Source organism: Labeo rohita, chromosome 5, assembly GCF_022985175.1.
Source record: "Labeo rohita strain BAU-BD-2019 chromosome 5, IGBB_LRoh.1.0, whole genome shotgun sequence".
In the NCBI taxonomy this organism is placed as follows: Eukaryota; Metazoa; Chordata; class Actinopteri; order Cypriniformes; family Cyprinidae; genus Labeo; species Labeo rohita.
The window spans coordinates 13276804-13296732 of NC_066873.1; the positions used below are offsets into that span (position 1 = coordinate 13276804).

Below are 19929 nucleotides of genomic sequence, written 5' to 3' on the forward strand. Positions count from 1 at the left end.
AGAAATTCTATAGTCAATCTAATTATTAATATTAATTATATTTATCAAATTGCACCAAACATGCAAGACAGGAAATGCGAATTGAATAGCACTTTATGGAGGTAATCTTACTTAAGTAATAGATGAATTTCACCGAAAATGCAAATGACTTTTGTTAAACATTAAACAACTGATTTATAAATAAATTACCCATGAAGAACATCCTTCTTCATTTACTGAATTTCAATTAGCTTTGAATGTCAGCTTTAGAAAATAACACAAAACAGAATGAAAGCATTCTGTCAATTAGTACGTGAACAGCTGAAGGGTCGATACAAAACCGCCTTTTTCTGCAGAGAGGAACTTGTTAGTAGATCTACATGTATAAAGCTGTTTGCATGTGTATGAATGTGTGATATAACTGCATTTTGACCAGAGGTAAAATCTATGGCTGTCCATAGACTGAATTGGCTGCATGGCCACAGCAGCAAAAACTAGCAGCAACAGCTGTGCTAACACAACTTCTTTCACAAGCTCTCTCTCTCTCTGGATGTAACTCACTGGATCAACACCTCCTCTGATGATTTTTCGGCATCAGATTTGTGCATTTCTTGCTGATATACAGGATTTTGTGATTTAGGGCCACAGCAGCTGCACTCGTACATCTTCCTATACACTGTGAAACATTCCCATCATCCCTCAATGTTTCATACAGGCGCTGAGGTCGTCAGCCAGATTTGTACGTTTCGTAGTGAGTACGAGCAGCTCAAACATTCAGAGGAGTGCAAGCCATTCGTGTGACACAAATTTGGATTTGACGTTAAGGTCCATCTTTGATATCAGAATTGATAAATACAAGAACACGGAGAACAGCTGATACGAGAGGACGCAGCGAATGACTAAACTTTCATTGAGACAGTCTCGGAGGTCAGGTGTTATGGGGCGTCGTGAAAACATCAGAGGTCCTCTCATTCATCAGTTGGCTTTAGTTTGGTGGTCTTGATTCGACTCGACTGGAATTATCCCAATCATCTGACTACAGTCAAACATTAACAGCTGCATTTTTTTCCTTCCCCCCCCTTCTTTCTCTGGCTCTACATAAAAACAACATTGCCATGGTTGCGTTTTACAAATAATGATCAATGAAAGCAAACATAAAACAACAAAACTGTCAGCCCAGGCTTGTTTGAGCTTTAGTTTGATGACATCTACGGTTGCTATTGCCATAAGTCATTCATATAAACTTCCACTTCTTGTCCTTTTGCGAAACCTGTTGTTGATGTGTTCGGTTGGTTGTTTGTTTTTGAGTGTCATACCCTCTTAAGTTGTTGCTGTTTGATGAGGAAACGAGGGCATGTTGGAGTGCGGTGTGAGTGGAAAGGCCCTCTTATAAGCAGCATGTAGAGAAGAATGGTTTCCCAGCAGGCCCCCTGGGTGCCACGAGGGGTGCCGAGCTCAGCCAATGGACCTGTGGCGGACTCCTTTGCTGTTCTCCTGGGCGTCGGGGTCTCGACACGCACAGTCTTCTCGCATGTCACATGACATAGGGAATGGAATCACCTGGCACAGAAAAAATATCAAAGAGAGTTAAGTTCAAGAGTTTGAAGTGATGATCTCACTATTTTACATCAGTGTTAGGACAGCAGACAAGGTTCAGTGTGTTTTATTAATCATATTTTGGAGATTCTGATCTAACGGATACTTCACCCAAAAATCAAAAGTTTTCCATAATGTACTCAACCTCATGCCTGTATGACTTTCTTTCTTCTGTGGAACATAAAAAACTGAAGAACATTGGGATCCAAACAACATTGGACACTGAACAAAAAAAAAAAAAAAAAAAAAAAAAAAAAGTAAAAGCACGTTGTGTGTTCCACAAGTCAGGTTCATTTTAAATGGTGAGGGTGAGTAAATGATGACAGAATTTTCATTTTTATGAGATCTATTATGTTGTTTAAGATGTTCATGACTTTCTTTTCTCAGTCGAAAAAAGAAAGGAAAACATTCCAAGATTTTTCTCCATATAGTTTCAGTGCAGCTTCAAAGGGCTCTACATGATCCCAGCTGAGGAATATGGGTCTTATATAGCGAAACTATTGGCCATTTTCTAAAAAACAAAAAAAAAAAGAAAGAAAATGTATATACGTTTTAACCACAAATGCTCATCTTGCACTAGCTCTGCAATGTGCGTCTTCGACTTCACATATTATGTAATCACGTTGGAAAAGTCACATGCGGTTAGTTCTTTGTCTTTGTACTTCGGTTCAAAAATGAAGGGTAGGGTGAAAAATCTCATTATTGTCCTCCAATTTCAAAATCGTTCAACATTGATGTTTTACCTGTTTTTGCAAAGAACGTTTGACTTTCTATGAATGTTCGGCACTTCTGCCTACATCACGTGTGACCTTTCCAATGTGATTTTGTAATGCGTGAGGTCAAGCTAGTGCAAGACGAGCATTTGTGGTTAAAACGTATATAAATTTAGATTTGTTTTAGAAAATGATCATTTTGCTAGATAAGACCCTTATTCCTCGGCTGGGATCGTGAAAAGCCCTTTGAAGCTGCACTGAAACTGCAATTTGGACCTTCAACCTGTTGGCTCCCATTGAAGTCCACTATATGGAACAAAACATCCTGGAATGTTTTCCTCAAAAACCTTATGTTCTTTTCGACTGAAGAAAAAAATTGGGGTGAGTAAATTATTAGGAATTTTTTATTCTGGAAGTGAACTAATCCTTGAAGTTATTAAGAAAGAGCAATTACTTAAAATGACTATTTTCCTCCCTAAATCTGATATAAATATGAATTGCAATTTTTCATTTACTTTGGATAAGTGCATCTGTTACACTAAAAAATGTCTTTACATTATACAAATAATTTCAAAGAAACTTCATGAAACAATGAATTAAACAATATTTTAAAGTAGAAAGACTGAAATAGTATTTTCTTGTAAAAAGTACTCCAATAATTTTTTTACATTTACAAGCTGATTTTTTTTAACAGTGCAGATGAATAAATGTAAATGTCACAAGTTCAAAGAATGAAAAAAAAAAAAGGAAACAAACTAAGTTTTTTTTTTCAAGAACATAATTGAAAAATGGTAGGAAAATTCCTTACAATTGACCATTGTGGTGAGATGTGATTTATCAAATATCGATCAAAATTATTCTTGCACTTTTGTCAAATTAGATACGGTAAGAGCTGAATGCGTGTGTGGGTTTAATGAAGTCTCTGACCAAAGCACGATGTGCTCTCATTTTATAAATAACATTATTATCCTTTTATGTAGTTCTAACTGTTTTACCATTTGGGAAAAAAAGGATGCGGAACACTGCGTTTTTCAAATCACTGTTTGTCAGCGAAAACAATTCCATAGAACCATTGGTCTCCACGGAATGGAATTCACTTTTTGAGAATATGATCCACACCTGCACTTCTACTTTACATTAATGCGACGGTATGCTCATCTGAGCTTGTTTGTCCTTTTGATGTCAAACAGAAAGAGGTATATTTTCAGTCCCTGTGAGCTATACTGTATGCGCGCACTGTCAGATCGGTGCAAGCGCGCTTGGATCCGTGTGAGCGCGGAGTGAAAAAAGAGGGAACGCAAGAGCGTATATGTATACAGAGGAACAAGGGATCTCTTGTGTTCGGAGCGTTGAGGGAAGGAATGCCCTCTCCTTGCCCTGTGAAATACACAGGCCTTTCCTTTTGGTGTCCCCATCCACTGTAGGGGATTTTCCCAACTGTAAATCTAGTCCATTCATAGTGCCCACAAACTCTGGCTGACAACATTCCCTCCATTGCCACACTCCTCATTACAACCGACCAACACTTCTCCAGTTGTTAAGTGTGCGTGTGTATGTGTGTCTTCGAAATGTTTTCGTTGCCCTCAGCCATCCCTGAATTGTTTCCAGGGAAAACAAACAAAACACTGCAAAACAAAAATCTTTCATGAAAAAATACTGGCCGCTTTTTTTCTTGAAGTTTCGACAACAGTACAGTGCAAAGGCGAATGCGAACATTTCATCAAAACATTGAGTTGCATCTGAAATCAAGTGTCTTAGATCAGAGGTTTTTAAATATTTTGAAGCCAAGTACCCAGACTTATTGTTGTTAACCATGAAAAAGAATGAAAGAAAGTAAAAAGGCCAAATAAACACACAAATCCCCCAGTGGTGAAAACTACAAATTTTATGTTGTTTATTTGTCTATGTGGTGTTTTTAATATGCTTTTAGACAAACCAGTCCATTAACCAACACCATTGCTGAGTATTTTCTCCTTAAAACTGTAGTCTCCCAAAGGCTGTCACAGAAATGCAGTTTGAAACTGCCCTTTTTTGCTACATTACAAACTTAAGTAACAAATCACGTCAAAGGACAGATTCCTATCATTAGCACGCAAAATATACCAATAGGATTATCAGCACAAAACCAAATATTAAATAGAGCATATAATAGAGCATATAAAGCAATAAATAGAGAACAACCGCTAACTTGAAAAATAACCCGCGGCAACAGTGTAAAAGTAGCCCGGAGTCAGACGCACCTCTCCCGCATTGCCGTCTGCACTTTACTCGCATATGCTCGTGGGCGCGAACTGGAATCACAAACTAAGCTGCATTTGAGCCTTCAAGGCATTTTGAGAGCACAACATTGTCAAGTAAATAACTTTAACAAATGTTACAGTATCTGCTGTAGTTGTCCGCTAGTAAAAACATAGTTTTATCAGTCATCATCCGTGTTTCGCCATTATATCGCGTTCACTACAGTTCAGTTAGTGGATCACGGGCCTCTGGCTGGTGTGACTGCGTGGGGAAAATATGCTAATTTGCATATTCATAGATCCACGTATAGTAAATGAGGCAAAGGGTGTAGATTACATTAAAGTTGTTTTAAAACATGAGAAAATTATTTTCACAAGAAAAAAACATTTAAATATGTCATTCTGATGATCAAAGATCAGTTTTAAGGGATAAAAATTTTGACTACGGGGGACTTTAACTAAAATGAAATATAAAAACTTTTTTTAACCTAATTGCTATCAAGTTTAACTTGATGTGCTAAAATAACTAAAACTGAAATCAAATGAATAAAAAACTATACAGACATTAATAATAATCATAAAAGTAGTAGTAGTAGTAGTAATGGCAACTAAATGACTAAAATTTAACTAAAATGTAAATATGAAAATATCATAAACATAAAATATGCACCTTAAAACTAATTTATAAAACTATAAATGTATATCAATGATACTAAAATAACACTAAGAAAAAAAGCAGTAACACTTTACAATAAGGTTCCATTAGTTAATGTTAATGTGTTAACGAACACGAACAATGAACAATACATTTATTACAGTATTTATTTGTTAATGCTAGTTAAGAAAAACAGCCATTCATTGTTAGTTCATGTTAGTTCACAGTGCATTAACTTATGTTCACAAACATGTCTTTTGATTTTAATAATGCATTAACAAACACTGAAATTAACATTAAAACATTTAATTTCATTTAAAGACACACTATAGGCCTATGTGCAAAAGCAAAAAATGCTTTTGGAAAAAAAAGAAAAAAAAAATGTTATTGTACCAAAGCCAAAAGGAATGATTAAAATAATATCTGAAAAACGTTATTTTTATTATATTTTATTTTACATTTGTTTTACACTATTTTCCTTTTTACACTATTTTTTTTTACTTCTACAATGGAAATGTTAAGCAAGGATTATATGAAGTCTAATTATCTGTGGCACAAACACCACATGATGAGTTACCCACCCGAAGTTTAATACTCAAGGTATTAGAGCATGAATTTGTCCAGCTACAGCTAATATGCTGTTTGCTTCCAAATAAATGACTTCTGAACTGACGTTAGGTGACGCCAATGCAAGCAAGCTTACTTTTAATGTTCGGTTCATGCCCCTGAGACCATGACATCTGGATAGTATAAATATCAGCATTTCACAAGGGTCAGACAAACTCTGACATAAGCTTGAAAGAAGTGAGGTTGAGAAGTCTGCAGGAAGCTTATGACAGTAAGCTGAGCTGTCAGTGCACTTTTCCTTCAGCAAACCTTGCAACCGCTGAATGTTCTCACAACATCTGACCTTTTCTGTATTGCTGTCATTAGGACGGTGGTAGAGGAACTGTGATTCCTCAGTAGCCTCTGTAGATTTGAACAAATGTAATAAAGCTCATTCAGAAATGATTTAATATTGTTTGTTTTTGTCACACAAAAATAAGTTTAGTTGAGTCAAAACTCAAATTTTACAGACTGAAATGAACAACTGGCAACCCAACACAGTACCAAGACTGTTTGAGACACAAAAATAAACAGAAAATGTCCTTAAAAACAAACTCTAAACTATAGTCATATTTAGCAGCACATTGTCTTTATAGTTTGAATGTTTGGTTTGTAAATGTCTCTTGAAATTTGACGGTAACCAATAATTTACTGCACAAACAAACCATTTTTAGCTAGTTAATGTACTCTGCATTTGGGTTGGATGCACCAGTTGAGATCCTACAACTGACATACGACAATTTTCCTGAAATGTCATTTCTATATCGCTCCTCAGTGCTCTCTACACAATGGAAGGCAATGTAGTTTCATATATAGGGTGCAATTCCACGTTTAAGCTACACTGGTGCACAGAAATCTGGAGGACTTTGGTAGAAAATTGTTTAGCGGCACCATTAGACACATCAACTGGAAGCAAATTAAGTTCTCCCGTCATGACCTCACCACTAAAATGGAAGACCTCATCATTACAAGGCATGGATTCAAATCCTGGTCATCCTCAAGTCCAGCAAACTAATAGGATGCTTTGTGTCAATGTTGCTTTTCTGTCTGCTCGTAGCACGTCAGAGGCCCGGGTTAGTTTTTCCTAATTGCTCTGTGGGGCTTGTGAGGGCAGTTATCCGCTATTGATGGTGCATTTGGGAGGAAAAGACCTTGGCTGACAAGAGCCCTGACAAATACAAGCAATGTATACTGTCAGTTATTGGAACACTGGATTGAAAAATATACAGTCCTTCCAAAGAAACAATGAAAACAGCCCACCGAAGACCACCGAAAACGACACAAGCCCACAGAGCTCCGGGGGAAGCCACCAAATTCTGTTTACTAAATCCAATAAACCATCAAATGGGGAGAGAAATCAAAACATCACTGCAGTGCTGTCTGTTAGGACCTGATATGACCCCAATCTACCTTTTTCAGGTCACTGTGGATAATGACATCTTTGTAGCTCCCATACAAAATAAAAGTACACTCTAAAAAATGCTGGCTTATTTTTTTAACCCAAATGCTGGCTTCAGCCTGTTGGGACATTTTATTGGGTTGTTTTTAATATTTTTACCCAGGTGCTGGGTTATTTTTTTTTTTTTACCCAAATGCCGGGTTGAGCCTGTCTCTGACGAAACATCCCAGATGCTGAGTTACAGTCAGAGCGCGGGTTTTTCAGTCTTCTACGGGAGAGAGCGGTTCTCAGCGCTGCTGATTTGGTGCACTTCTTTAGTGAAATAAAGGTTTGTATACATTTTATATCATTTATACAGTCTTTTCTGTGCTGTAAATTGTATTATTTTACGCAACGCAACATAAGGACGAGATGCCAGTCAGCTGCGTCACTTCGCATGATGGACTTTTGGCTTGCATAAAATAAATGGATTTTATTCGTTATAGTACTGAGTTTAATTTAATTTGATGTTGAAATATGTTCTCTAATGTCAGTATGTTTGTTTATGGGGAGGTTTTGGAGCCAGTCACGGCATCTTTCAGCTGCGAGTGAAACGTGAGGCCGTGGTCTGAAGTTTGCAGTTACACCAGCGAACAGCAGCCCTTCACCGGCTCAAATTTCGACAACACACGTGCGTGAGAAATAGCGCTATTTCGGTAAAAAGCGATTACAGAGAATGGTTGAATACAATAAAATGAAAATGCTACTTTTAAATGTTACATTTTTTATGTCTGAAATGCTTGTTAAACAAGTTTAAATATATGTAATATTGTAAACTATGCTGTTTTCAACCAAATAAATTCAATTTGTTTTGTATTTTGTCCATGTGTTCTTGCTTAATAATAAATGTTAATCTTTTGATTATTGCTGTTGCCTCTAGTAATTCTGTGTGTTTTTGTAAGTTCCAGACCATTTCAAGCCAGCAATATAATCATTTTTAAACAATGGCTCACTTAAATAAAATAACCCAGCATGTTTGGTAAAAACATTTAACCCAATCAGCTGGGTCAAAATAACTCAGCGTGTGTTCTGTCCAATATTTACCCAGCGCTGGGTTGCCAAATAACCCAAGTTGCATTGTTTTTAACCCAGCATTTTTTAGAGTGTATATATATGTCACAAGTAAATGACAACTTTAGCACACTATAAACATGGTTTATTGGGAGGTTGAAATATTACTCTTAAAAATGCTACTGACCAGTCATACCATGTTCTCAGGCAAGCTTAACTTTGATCTTTCCTAATGTGCACAACTGTTTAAAATTGTAAAACGTTTTCAAATGTTTTTAATATAAATCTTATGCTCACCAATATGGAAGCCCATTTCCTCTACTGAATAAAAAGTAAAAAAATTCTGACTTTTTTTTCCATAGAATTGTGTTATAAAAACTCACTGTGAGAAATAAATGTTCTCAGAGCAGCGACTTCATATCTCACAATTCTGACTTAACTCACAATTGTGTGTTATAAAATCAGAATTAGAGAATCAGAGATATAAACTTGCAATTCTGAGAAAAAGAGTCACATTTGACCCTTTGCAAACAGCTTGACTGACAGGCGATTTGACCAATCATAGCGCAGAATCCACCATTCTGTCCAAACAAATAAATCAGACAGGAGAGTACATTAACTTCGGTGCACTTAAAGTTTTTGTTGGAATTTCTTAAAAAAATGACAACATTTTAAAGCTGAGACATTGTTTCATAACAGAAGTAACCTGCTCTGTCTTGTTTGTTGGCGTGTTGTCAGTTTTCTCTTTGCTGCGCAATATACTGTATTTTTCATTGTGTGTTTGTCAGACTAAGCAACTGACTAAGGAGGGCAGGTATTTGGGAAGGATCAGTTGCGAGCAATTCTGAGAAAAAAGTAGACTTGTGAGTTTATATCTTGCAGTTCTGACTTCATTTCACAGAACTGTGACTTTATTTCTTCTGAATTAATAAATCACAATCATGAGTTTATATCTCACAATTCTGAGAAAAAATGTCAGAATTCCGAGATAAAAGTCTAAAGTCGAAAGTCTAAAGTAAACTAAAGTCGCAGTTACCTTTTATTTTTTATTCAGTGGCGGAAACGGACTTCCATACGCCAAGGCTGCATTTATTTAAAAATACTGTAAGAACAGCAATATTGTAAAACTGAAATACATTTTAACATATTTTAAAAGCTGAATTTTCAACAGCCATTTCTCCAGTCTTCAGTGTTATATAATCCTTCAGAAATCAAAGTTCAAATGAACAGATTTTATTTGAAATAGAAATCCTTTGTAATATTATAAAAGTCTTTACTGTCACTTTTGATCAATTTATTGTGCCCTTGCTGAATCATTAAAATCTCTACTAAAATGTTACTGACCCTAAAGTTTTGAACAGTAGTGTAAGTTTATGTGTGTTGGGGTAGTTTTACCCGCTAAGTTAAAAAAAAAAGAAAAAAAAAAAAACAAAAAAAAGATAATTATAATAAATTGTATATATAACATATATAAATAATAATCATTTAATTAATCCATTAATTAAAAAAAAACCCTTCTGGGTAAAACCGGTTTGTGGTTTAGTTAATTTTTATGATGACCCTTTTTAATTACACTTACTGTATATTATGAACACTAAAAGCACTGGGGTCAGTTCCAGATGGTTCCTTTTCTGGTTCATTTGAACCAAACAAGGTTAATTTGAAGTGAAAGCTTTAAACCTTTTAGCACAATTTTAACACAGAAACTCTACAAAAATACAGCACCTAACCCACCCAGTGATGAAACCATTATTGTTTTGCTTTTTAAATCTTCATCTTAAGTTGATGTTAATGAATTATGTCACCCTCAATGCCAAATGAAAAATATCAGTGCAAACAATTATTATTTTTTCAAGAGAAACATCAACATGTTTTCGTTTATGAAATGCTCAAGATCACTGTAGTGTGGATGGTAATTAGTTCACAGCACCATACTGAATGTATTGTAGAAATGTTAGGAACAGTTCTGTTTACTTACGGTAATCACTTTCAAATGAGTCCTTGCTCTTTTCAGCTGACTCTGAGAAGTGTTTGCCTCAATTCTGATGTGAAATTGCTACAGTTCAATCATGTTACTTGCATAGTTTTACAAAAAAAGTCAGATAAAAAGGCCTGAAATGTCACAAATCATTCCCGCTCACATTTTACACGAAAATGACGTTATTCACAGAAATCTTTAAATAAAGCTTATCTGAGATAGAGAACGCAGCCAAGAGAGGTGGAGCTCAGCACAGGGTCAACTGGGTGAACACGATAGCCATTACATAATGAAAGTAATAAAATGCATTATTACTCCTTAAAATGCCACGGCAAAGATGAAAATTAAGCATTTATTGGCTTCTCCGAGTGCAAAAATTACACTGGGCAGACGCGCTTACCCTGCGGTGGAGCAATTTGCTCAATTATTTGCTTTTGGCAGCAAGCTTTCTGAATTCATATGTGAATATTGTAAAACTTTTGTTTGTTCTAAACTTACAAAGAAAGTCAAACTCCTTACTCCCAGCCACTTATTAGCACAATTTCAAGACTGACAATGCATCGGCCGGCTTCTGAGAGGAGGAGGATGTGCAGTTAGTTTTATTATTTGCTTGGGTAATCCTCTGCCGTGACAAAGCAAACGGCCCCCTGAGTTTACACGTTTCTATATGATTTACAGCTGCCTTTAAATGTTAAGGGTCCAGTTCCAACTGCCGTTTCTAGACCTTTCACAACAAGTTGTGTACTCTGCCGGGAAATGCGTCATCACACATGCCAACTTTTTTTGTTCTGGCACCACGCGCGGGTAGAGCGATCCAGTGTGCTTCCAGAGTTCGCTGTTGTAACTTTGGAGAAGTTACTTCATTCTTTGTCTGTCAAAAGAGAAGTTCACTTTCTCTGGCAGCCAGGAAAACTTGCTCAAGGAAAAAGCAAGGGAGGATCAAGTGAAAGAGGATGACAAGTCCATTGGAAAAAGAACAGTACACAAGCGTGCAGAAAAAGCCTTTCTAGGGCTATTTACCACCCTCGGGATTAAGCTCACGGATCTTTCTCTTTGTTGGAAAGCGAGGTGAGCGTCCATATGGAAATGCTATATGCAACCGTTTGTTGCCATGGCTTTGGAAAAACACCCAAACATATATGTGCGTGCTTCATCTACAACGTCTACAATGCATTGTGGGTAGGGTTCAGAGAGTTTCCCCCGCTTCTGTGGGTGTCCTTAAAAATTTCCTCTCCAAGAAGATAATTATTACAACGCAAGACATATTAGCCTGTCTGAATCTGCAGTAACGGCGCAGATTATGCCCTTTACAGCTGTTTATTTACCGCTTCTTGAAGCGTAAACAAGGAATTTGACTAATTAAACCTCTAAAGAATAAAAAAAAAACGTACCTTTTTGGTTTTAACAGTAGAATGGCAGCAGTCTCCTCCGTCGTAGTTGCAGAACGCTCGGTTGTTGATGGCGTCGCAGTAATTATCACCCATGAACGGCTGGTGAGAAACAGATAAAACTGCTCTGTGACATACAATTACCAAACACATAAACACAAATAACATAAAATAAACTCTTCTTGTGGTTCATTGTCAAATGATAATGTGTTCCCCCATAAACTCCATCAATAAACTCACATAAAACCAGAAGGCACGAAATAAAGAGACAGCCATTCACACTTGCGTACATCCACAACTGTGTAAAAATAGACACACAGACTTGAGTCTGTTGCAATTATGTTGCCCTGGAAAAATTGAGTTAGTATTCCCGGGCTTGTGGATGGTGGAGGCCGCTTTTAATGGGGAAACCGAAGCCCTATTAAACTTATATGTGTCTCCCTTGGGAGTTACTACACATTTCCATCTTGACAGGCACAAAAGGTTGCCCAACACACCTGTGACCTTTTCCAGTTTGAAATCATCTCTCTGGCCCGACCCAAAAGCTTTCAGAGGTCTGCTAATTACCACCCACTGAAACTGGGTCAGGATGAGTTGGGTTCAAAAGTCTGCCGCTCTGGCCCGAAAATAAAAAATGGACTGGTCATCTCACCGCCACAGCAAGACTTGTTATAAATGAGAGAGAGGTGCAGATTAATCGCACTTTCAGAATAGCAGCGCAGTGTCTTTGGCAAGAAAAGTCGCGTGGGTTTTGAAGAAATGACGTTTCTTCAAAGAGCAACGTGCAGTAAATGTAAAAACGTCAGTTTAGCCTTTTCAGAGGCAAATGATTTTTCAAAAGCTCCTTCTAGGAGAAGGTAGCCGTTTTTTTTTTTTATTCTCACTTGAGGAAGTTGGGAATGTGATACCCGCTAAATGAGGTTTCCAGGTTCGTCTAAAATGCAAAAAGAAAACAAATTGCTCTTAAAAACAAAGGTGGTAACAAATCCCACTTGTCTGCTTTTGTTGGCCCTGTTAAACCTGACTCAGATTAGGCTAGACTGGCCCAAAGAGCAAAGGAGAGGAAGACACTAAGCACAGCATGTTTATTTATGTATTAGACTTCAAAGAGCGTGAGAAGATGGCAGAAACAACTGTTCAAGGTCAGGCTCCAGAGAACAGACCTCCATGATTGTATAGAGCTTCAAGCTATGGCTGGGAGATTACCTTGAAACCGCTATCAGGGGCATAATGTTGTTCTCATGCAAACTTACAATGGGAGTTCAGATATAGTGAACAGACACTTAACTGAATAATAAAAATAAATCCATTCAAATTCATTAAATAAATACAATGAGGTTAAATAATAGATAATACAAATTAAATAATACAAATTAAATAAAAATAGCTGATAAATATATCAACATATAAGTATAATAAAATAAAAACAATCTGAATAATTTCTTTATTAAATTTAATTATGAAGAAAATAAATAATATATATAAATATATTAGAAATATGCAAGGCAGGTCTTACTTCGCATCCCTTTATGCAACGAAGGGCCTCTGGGCTAGGGTACCACTTTAGTCCCATGGTGCATACAATGTTCTGTATGAGAGAAGATGACAGAATAACAAATTTAATATTTAGAGTTAACAATGTACAAGGTCTTCAGATAATACAGTTCTATTAAATAAACAAACAGCAATGTGAGGGTTTTTCAACAACACTTAAAAAAAGGATTTAAATAAAATAAAACAAAGATTACTGGACTATATCTTACAAGAAAATACTACCCGAGTCTTTCCACTTCAAAATTTCCTGTTTAATTTGATGCATTATTTGTTTTTTATTTGTAATTAATTGTGAAATTCCTGAGGGAAATTGTTTCAGCTGTTTTTTTTAGATAAATTGACAAGAAAATGTATGTGATACATTTTGCCTACACAAAACTCAATAACTGATCAGTTGCAGTGGTAGGCGGTCAAATGTAAAATCATGTCCCTGCCACATTTTCTTGGTTAAATAAACATTACTTACAGAAAGAAAGTATGAACAATTTCATTATATATTTTTACATTAACAGTCTAATCAATCTTCTATTTAGTAAAGCCAAGTATGAATCTCATCAAGATTTCTTTAAGCATTTTCTTTAAGCATTTTATATTTATTCCAAAATAATAACTTAAGGAAGTAACAATTTAAACAATATATTTTTCTAAAGAAACACTGTCCTCCCTTGCTCCCTTGCTTTCTCTGAGGAAACACCACTGGTTAGTTGCAATACAGGTGCAGAGGTAATGTGGACATTTTTAGCATTTTTCTTTAGTGCTCTGTGTAGTTGCTTACATGTCAGACCTCAAAGCCTCTGTAATATTCTGATCCCTACATTTTAAAGCGCATTTAAACCCTTACCTGGCAACCCAAAACCTTGAGTTTGTTTACCTAAAAAGTAACAGCACAGCTTCCCTCAAAAGGACTCATGATTTGAGGCATCACTGATATCTACCGCACACCACAGGATGAGTTACCCGCTGAGGTTCAGCACACAGGGTCAGGGGTTTGTTTAAACCCTTAGCAAGAATCGCTAATAAGCCTTCAGGCTGGCAGGGATCTCAGTCTGAATGTGGAGAACGTTTGCTCTGTTTGTTGACAGATTTCTTAGCCTAACACATAGAACACAAACAAATAAAATCCTCTATGAGCTCAGTGTTCCGGTGGCGATGCTTAAATCAGCTAGGAATCAATGAAAGAGCTCGGCTTGAAGGATTACAGTCTTAAGAGCTTGGCTAAGTAGGGGACTCATTAAACTCCAGGAGTGCTACAAAGCTCCCACCCCTGCTGAGGAAAGCAAAAGGGGAGCGGCGGACCTCGGCGGCTCAGCCTCCTGGGTTAGCGCAGGTAGAGAGGATGTTTGGAGAGGTGAAATGACGCGGTCTGGGGGAACTCCAGATGCAATGAGGAATGGAAAGGCTGAGCGTAAACAGAACATTTCCAAGAAAGCAGGCCTTCGCCCTGCTGGCCAACTGTGGCCGTCCACGCACACATACACACACGTTTAGTATTCAGTGTCACACCAAGGACCCAAGCGGCTTGTTTACTCAAGGCCTAATTTAAACCGTCTGCTCCTGAACTTGTGCTTGTTTTTATAGTTGCTCCGCAGGCTTGCGCTGCACCAGTGCTACCTGCCTTCTATTAAATAGACTTTTATACTATCTGCATCAGAGACCGCTTTACACTTTTTAAGGCCTTTCGTATTTTCCGTCCTATACGGTCAAGGCACAACATTTCCTGTTGGCTTCCAAGCTCATACCGCCTGATTTATGGAGAACCAGATGCGTACATACAGCAGGATGTTTCCCTCCAAGTCTCGGCATTTGAACGCTATCAATAAAAATGACAGAAATAAACGGCGCAGATTCGATCTCCAACAAATTCTGTGAAGAAACTCCAAGGACCTTGTTGGGTCAATCCCCTTGCAAGGTTGATTTATCCCGGAGAAAACCTACGATATGGAGGATTAGGCCTGGAGGAAACTATAGCAGGGCGGTAAATTTGTTTGTGCTTCCTAAAGCTCCGCTGCAGCTTAAACAATCAAGTAAAGAACCACATGGCGCAGACCACATAGAAAAAGAACGAAAAGCACGACCACACCAAAGAACGTCCACAACAGCACAGAGAAGGAAATGCAAATATGGAATGAATAATCCAGACAACCTCATAACCGCTGGCGGGCATGACGTCACCCAAAAACGTCATTCAGTAGTCCATATATAAATGAATGACATGGTAAATGCGGAAATGGATATTCCTTGAGACCTGTCTGGCCTCTGTGACCCTAGCCACAGCTATTGATATACTGTCATATGAAAATCACTAGTTTCCACAAAGATACTGAAAAACCAGCCACACTTTTGTCTCCTTCCATGAGTTTCTACGAATCACAGGCTGTTTTTGAGGTTGGCATCTGTCAGCAGGACACAAAGCAAAAACCTCACCGTTGAGATAACATCACTTGTTTCTCATCTTACAGACTCAAGGACTGTAAAAGTGAGTGTTGGTGAGAGGAAAGACCCATTTGAATGCTACATCTGGAATACGACAATGGTTTTAACAGTCACCATGTCGTCATTGCAAAGGTTTAGCATTCTTTGGTCATCAGTGACCGCAGATTGAGGTGAGGAGAAAACATTTGGTTTGCCTATTCATCATACTCATTGTTTCTGAAGCAATCCAGGTCTAGTCTGTGACTCTCTCAGGAAATATGAAAAGGAAATATGCGTTATTACTGTCTCAAGCTTTTGTTTGTGTCTACTACATATTTTGTGACAAAAGCTTCCTGAGGGGAAGTGCCCGAGTATTGGCCATGTCCAAACATATTAATGCAGCCACATCTTCATTCTGTTATTGTACAGATGGAATGATTGTTTGTGGGTCTGACAATTATTTGCTTTGGAGCAAAACCTCCGTCTTGTGTTTCTTTCACCTTCCTCCAGTCATGCTCCTCTGGGGTATTCCAGAAAGCAGGTTGCGTGACATACCCAGGATAAGAAAACGGATAACCTCAACTAGGGCTGGGCGATAAATCCACAAAGATAATTATTGCACAATATAAATGTCCTTGATAAAGGATAACAAGAGTTCGATATAAAACGAAAGAACAACACAAATTCAGCCAAGAACACAAATGATGAAACAGACAATCAGGAGAAACACTGTGTGTAACAATATAGTCAGAAGGCTTTTTAATCTACAAATTGCCATGATTTACCATAGATTTACTGTAGTAGCACTAACTGCACAGCGGTACTGTGTCAGAAATGTGGGTATATTTGTGCCGAACGTAGACATGTATTAAATGTACTGAATGAGAGTAATGGAATATAAGTACAGTATTTTTTTGTGATTAAGCTATAGCGTTTATGCATTTATACTAAATGTATTTAAACTACTGTTTTTCATACAAATACTTAGAAACCATATTACATTTTTACCATGGTATTGAGGTGTTATATTTGTGGTTTTAACTGTTGTTATCATGTTCTAAATGTACGCTACTATGGAAGAGCAGTGGTTAATTTAAAAAAAAAAAAAAAAAAAAAAAATTTGAATAATTAGTTTGAATAATTAAATTTCACCATATAAAACTGAGGTTGCTACAATTTTTTACAGATATTACTGATTTTGATAATGAACATAAATCTGCATCCGAAACTACTATCAAATGTGTATTTTTAAGAGACAAAAAGTGTTATATTATTATTATTATTATTATTATTATTATCAGGCAACACAAACCTGTTTCTTGATTTAAGTGTTTGAAATGTTCTGACCATAATAGTTTAAAGCCTTTAAAACTTTAAAATATTTTTAATAGTTTTACAACTTTCACATCATAGCAAAAAATCTGCCTTTAAACTTGAAATAAATAAAAATTAGACATTTATTGTGATAATTATTGATATCGACTGATATAAAAAAAATCTGTGATCATTTTTTTGGCTATATCACCCAGCCTTAACCTCAACCTTCAGTTCCAAAAACTGAGATAACTGAGGTTAATAAAATAATATATTTACCATCAAACAAACAATATAAGATTAAAATGTGAGATTAAAAATGACTGCACAACCAGCAAGTAGAAGTGCGCTCCAAAACAATGACAAAATTTGCATTTAGAAGATATTCAGAAGTATAACACACAGAAGTATATTCAGTCTCTAACTTCCACCAATATGGATAAATGATTTTGATGACATCACCCTGCACTTCAGCTTCTCGTCAAACTTTCTGTCCAATCAAATGCTCTCCAGAATCTGAAGCGTCCCGCCCTCTACACTATAAAATAGGTGCTGTGGCTGAAATCGGTCACTTGTTCACAGAGTTAGCATTGTCTGTATGGTGAATGGCAGTTAGTGCACTATATAGGGGATAGAGAACGATTCAGACAGTGTAAATATGCTTTCCATTGGGGCAAATTAAGTCTGGTTTTGTGTTGTGTCGCGCGAACTGCCGCAGAGCACACACAGTCTGCTCCGGTCCAGAGACACAATAGCACAAAGCAGATCACATGAGTCACAAAACGTATCAGACCCATTTGAATTCTACACATAATGGTGTATTTTATAGCGATATGGTTGAGATTAAAGGGGAAACGGTTAGACAAACAGCACTAATGAGTAGAAGAGATAACAATGGCGCCATGCACCAACATAAATGGCTACACATTTTGCTTTAGCAACAGTTTAATATTAAATGTAAAGGGGTAATCTATTAGACTGTGGCTGTCATAAGCTGTCAAATGTGGCTTTACTGAGCTCAACAGCTCAAGCCGTGGTAAAAACAAACCGCTACTGGCTGTTTAAAAAAGTGGGCGGGGCTGCTCGATAGGTCCCGCCCTGCATTTCTGTTTCAGTTCTTTAAGAATGTTAAATCACCATTAAACAAAAGAAGAAAGTTGAGAATGTCTTGTGTTATTCACCATGAATGTGCTGAGCTCACTGAATTTACCCCCAGATGCGTTTTTGGAACCAGTAACTGTGACTAAGAAACATTTGGGTTAGAGAGTTTGGGGTTTATGTGATGGTAAGTTAACCCTGCTTTCCTAAGAACGGGGAAAGGGCAAATGTCACCAGTGTGAATGAGCGTGTGTGTGTGGTCCAGTCTTTTTCAGTCAGGTAAACATAATGATGCATTGGATTTTGTAACAGCCTAGAGCACAAATTTATCATGCCCATTTTTGTTGTTAATGATCAATCTGAGCATTAATCTTTAAGCTTTAAGTAACAACTGTCGACTACTCTGGTGTGTTTACATCTTAAGGTGTTTATTTTGACTACTTTTAGTGCTTAGGTTACAACCTTTTGCTGAACTATCACACAGTAGATGATTTCTGAGAAGTTAAGTCATAATCATTTGTTAAAAATACTCCATGGTGTTAAATATAGGTACTGAATTACAGAAATGTTTGAAGGTTCAGCTTGTACTATAACCAGGTTCTCAAACATTTACTAAACAAATTCAGTGTAACATTTATCAAAATGATGGCAAAGTTTAGAATATGAGATAAAACTAAGAAGGCAAAACATTTATTATAGTAAAGCCCACCCAAATCCCACAATGTTTGTGCTCTCACCTTAACTTTGGGTGGGTTCCACCAGTGGTCTTTCATCACGGCTGTAACACTCATGTTATTGGGCAGGAGGACCACACTGCTGCTAGCATCTCTACAGGCCACCTCACACTCCTTCCCTGTTGGGCATCACAGGCAGGTGTTATTCATGAGCATGGTATATTGACATCTGCTTCAGGGCAAAATTAAGTTTTCTAAAAATATATGTTCCATTAAATACAGCGGAAGTCAAAAGTTTACATACACCTTGCAGAATCTGCAAAATGTTAATTATTTTACCAAAATAAGAGGGATCATATTTTTATTTAGTACTGACCTCAATAAGATATTTCACATAAAAAAACATTTACATGTAGTAGAGAAAATAACAGCTGAATTTATAAAAATGACCCCGTTCAAAAGTTTACATACATTGATTCTTAATACTGTGTTGTCACCTGAATGATCCACAGCTGTGTTTTTTTTTAGTCATAGTTGTTCATGAGTCCCTTGTTTGTCCTGAACACTTCTTCAGGTCCCACAAATTCTTTGGTTTTTCAGCATTTTTGTGTATTTGAACTCTTTCCAACAATGACTGTATGATTTTGAGATCCATCTTTTCACACTGAGCACAACTGAGAGACTCATACGCAACTATTACAGAAAGTTCAAACACTTACTGATGCTCCAGAAGGATAACATAAGACTTTGATAAGACTTACTTCATTTAAAAGTAGACATTTCAAGCTTTCTATAGATATATATCTCAAAGGACATATATTGAAAGGACACCCTGTATATTTTCTTTATTTAAAAGAAAAAACACAAAAGTCTGTTGATATGGTGAGTGTACACAAATAAAAGTAAACCCTTTACAGATTCAGGTGATGTATTACTTTTGAACAGAATGAAGATGTGTACATTTTTCTTATTTTGCCTAAATATCATATTCTTTTCATTTAGTACTGCCCTTCAGAAGCTACAGAAGATACTTACATGTTTCCCAGAAGACAAAATAAGTTACATTTACCCTGATCTTCAAATTCAAAAAGTTTTCACCCCCTGGCTCTTAATGCATCGAGCTTCCTTCTGGAGCATCAGTGAGTGTTTGAACCTTCTGTAATAGTTGCATATGAGTCCCTCAGTTGTCCTCAGTATGAAAAGATGCATCTCAAAACCTGAAGGATTTTTCTGAAGAACAGTGGGCAGTTTAACTGTTCAGGACAAACAAGGGACT

At 36.9% G+C, this 19929-nt stretch overlaps 1 protein-coding gene across 2 annotated transcripts in view; it reads right to left on the reverse strand.

Annotated features, from left to right (window-relative positions):
- Positions 1–715: 715 nt before the first annotated feature.
- The window catches only part of pappab (pregnancy-associated plasma protein A, pappalysin 1b), a 105646-nt gene continuing 86432 nt past the window's right edge, over positions 716–19929 (reverse strand). For both annotated transcript variants that reach the window (XM_051111015.1, XM_051111014.1), the window contains exons 19-22: positions 18717–18832; positions 13118–13189; positions 11605–11703; positions 716–1539 (exon numbers count right to left, since the gene is read on the reverse strand). In XM_051111015.1, the coding sequence (XP_050966972.1) occupies positions 1435–1539; positions 11605–11703; positions 13118–13189; positions 18717–18832 (392 nt within the window). In that variant the 3' untranslated portion in view covers positions 716–1434. The remainder of the gene's footprint in view (positions 1540–11604; positions 11704–13117; positions 13190–18716; positions 18833–19929) is intronic.